The 258-nt window shown below is 63.6% G+C and overlaps 2 protein-coding genes across 2 annotated transcripts in view; both read left to right on the top strand.

The window, feature by feature from the left end:
* Positions 1-258, top strand: part of LOC100747328 — a 22,164-nt gene that overhangs the window by 6,808 nt on the left and 15,098 nt on the right. The gene's annotated exons all lie outside the window — the stretch shown is intronic.
* LOC100740417 overlaps positions 1-258 on the top strand; it is a 5,257-nt gene that overhangs the window by 3,782 nt on the left and 1,217 nt on the right. The window contains 1 exon segment of the mRNA XM_024367761.2: positions 1-258. This exon segment is cut by the window's left edge and continues 38 nt beyond it; it is cut by the window's right edge and continues 1,217 nt beyond it. Coding sequence (XP_024223529.1) covers positions 1-258 — 258 coding nt within the window.

The following is a 258-nucleotide window of genomic DNA, read 5'->3' as shown; positions in this document are numbered from 1 at the left end:
GGTCGAGGGGGAGAAACGATCCGGAGCAACCGTCGAGTCGGACACGGAAGAACAGATCGGGGAACCGTGCGAGGAACCGGGCGACCAGCCAACCGTCGAGGATGCCGTCGTGGGCGGCGTTACCGAGGATAACGTCAAGTCTGACGACGGTTTCGCGTCCGGATGCTCTTGCGAAGGTGCCTGCGGCTGCGCCAGCGTTCGTCGATCGCCGTCGTTCAGAGAGCGAACCATCGGCCGCCTCTGGTCGGTTCGTTGTAT

Source organism: Bombus impatiens, unplaced genomic scaffold (assembly GCF_000188095.3).
Source record: "Bombus impatiens unplaced genomic scaffold, BIMP_2.2 scf_0361, whole genome shotgun sequence".
In the NCBI taxonomy this organism is placed as follows: domain Eukaryota; kingdom Metazoa; phylum Arthropoda; class Insecta; order Hymenoptera; family Apidae; genus Bombus; species Bombus impatiens.
This window is presented reverse-complemented; position numbering and strand designations above follow the sequence as displayed.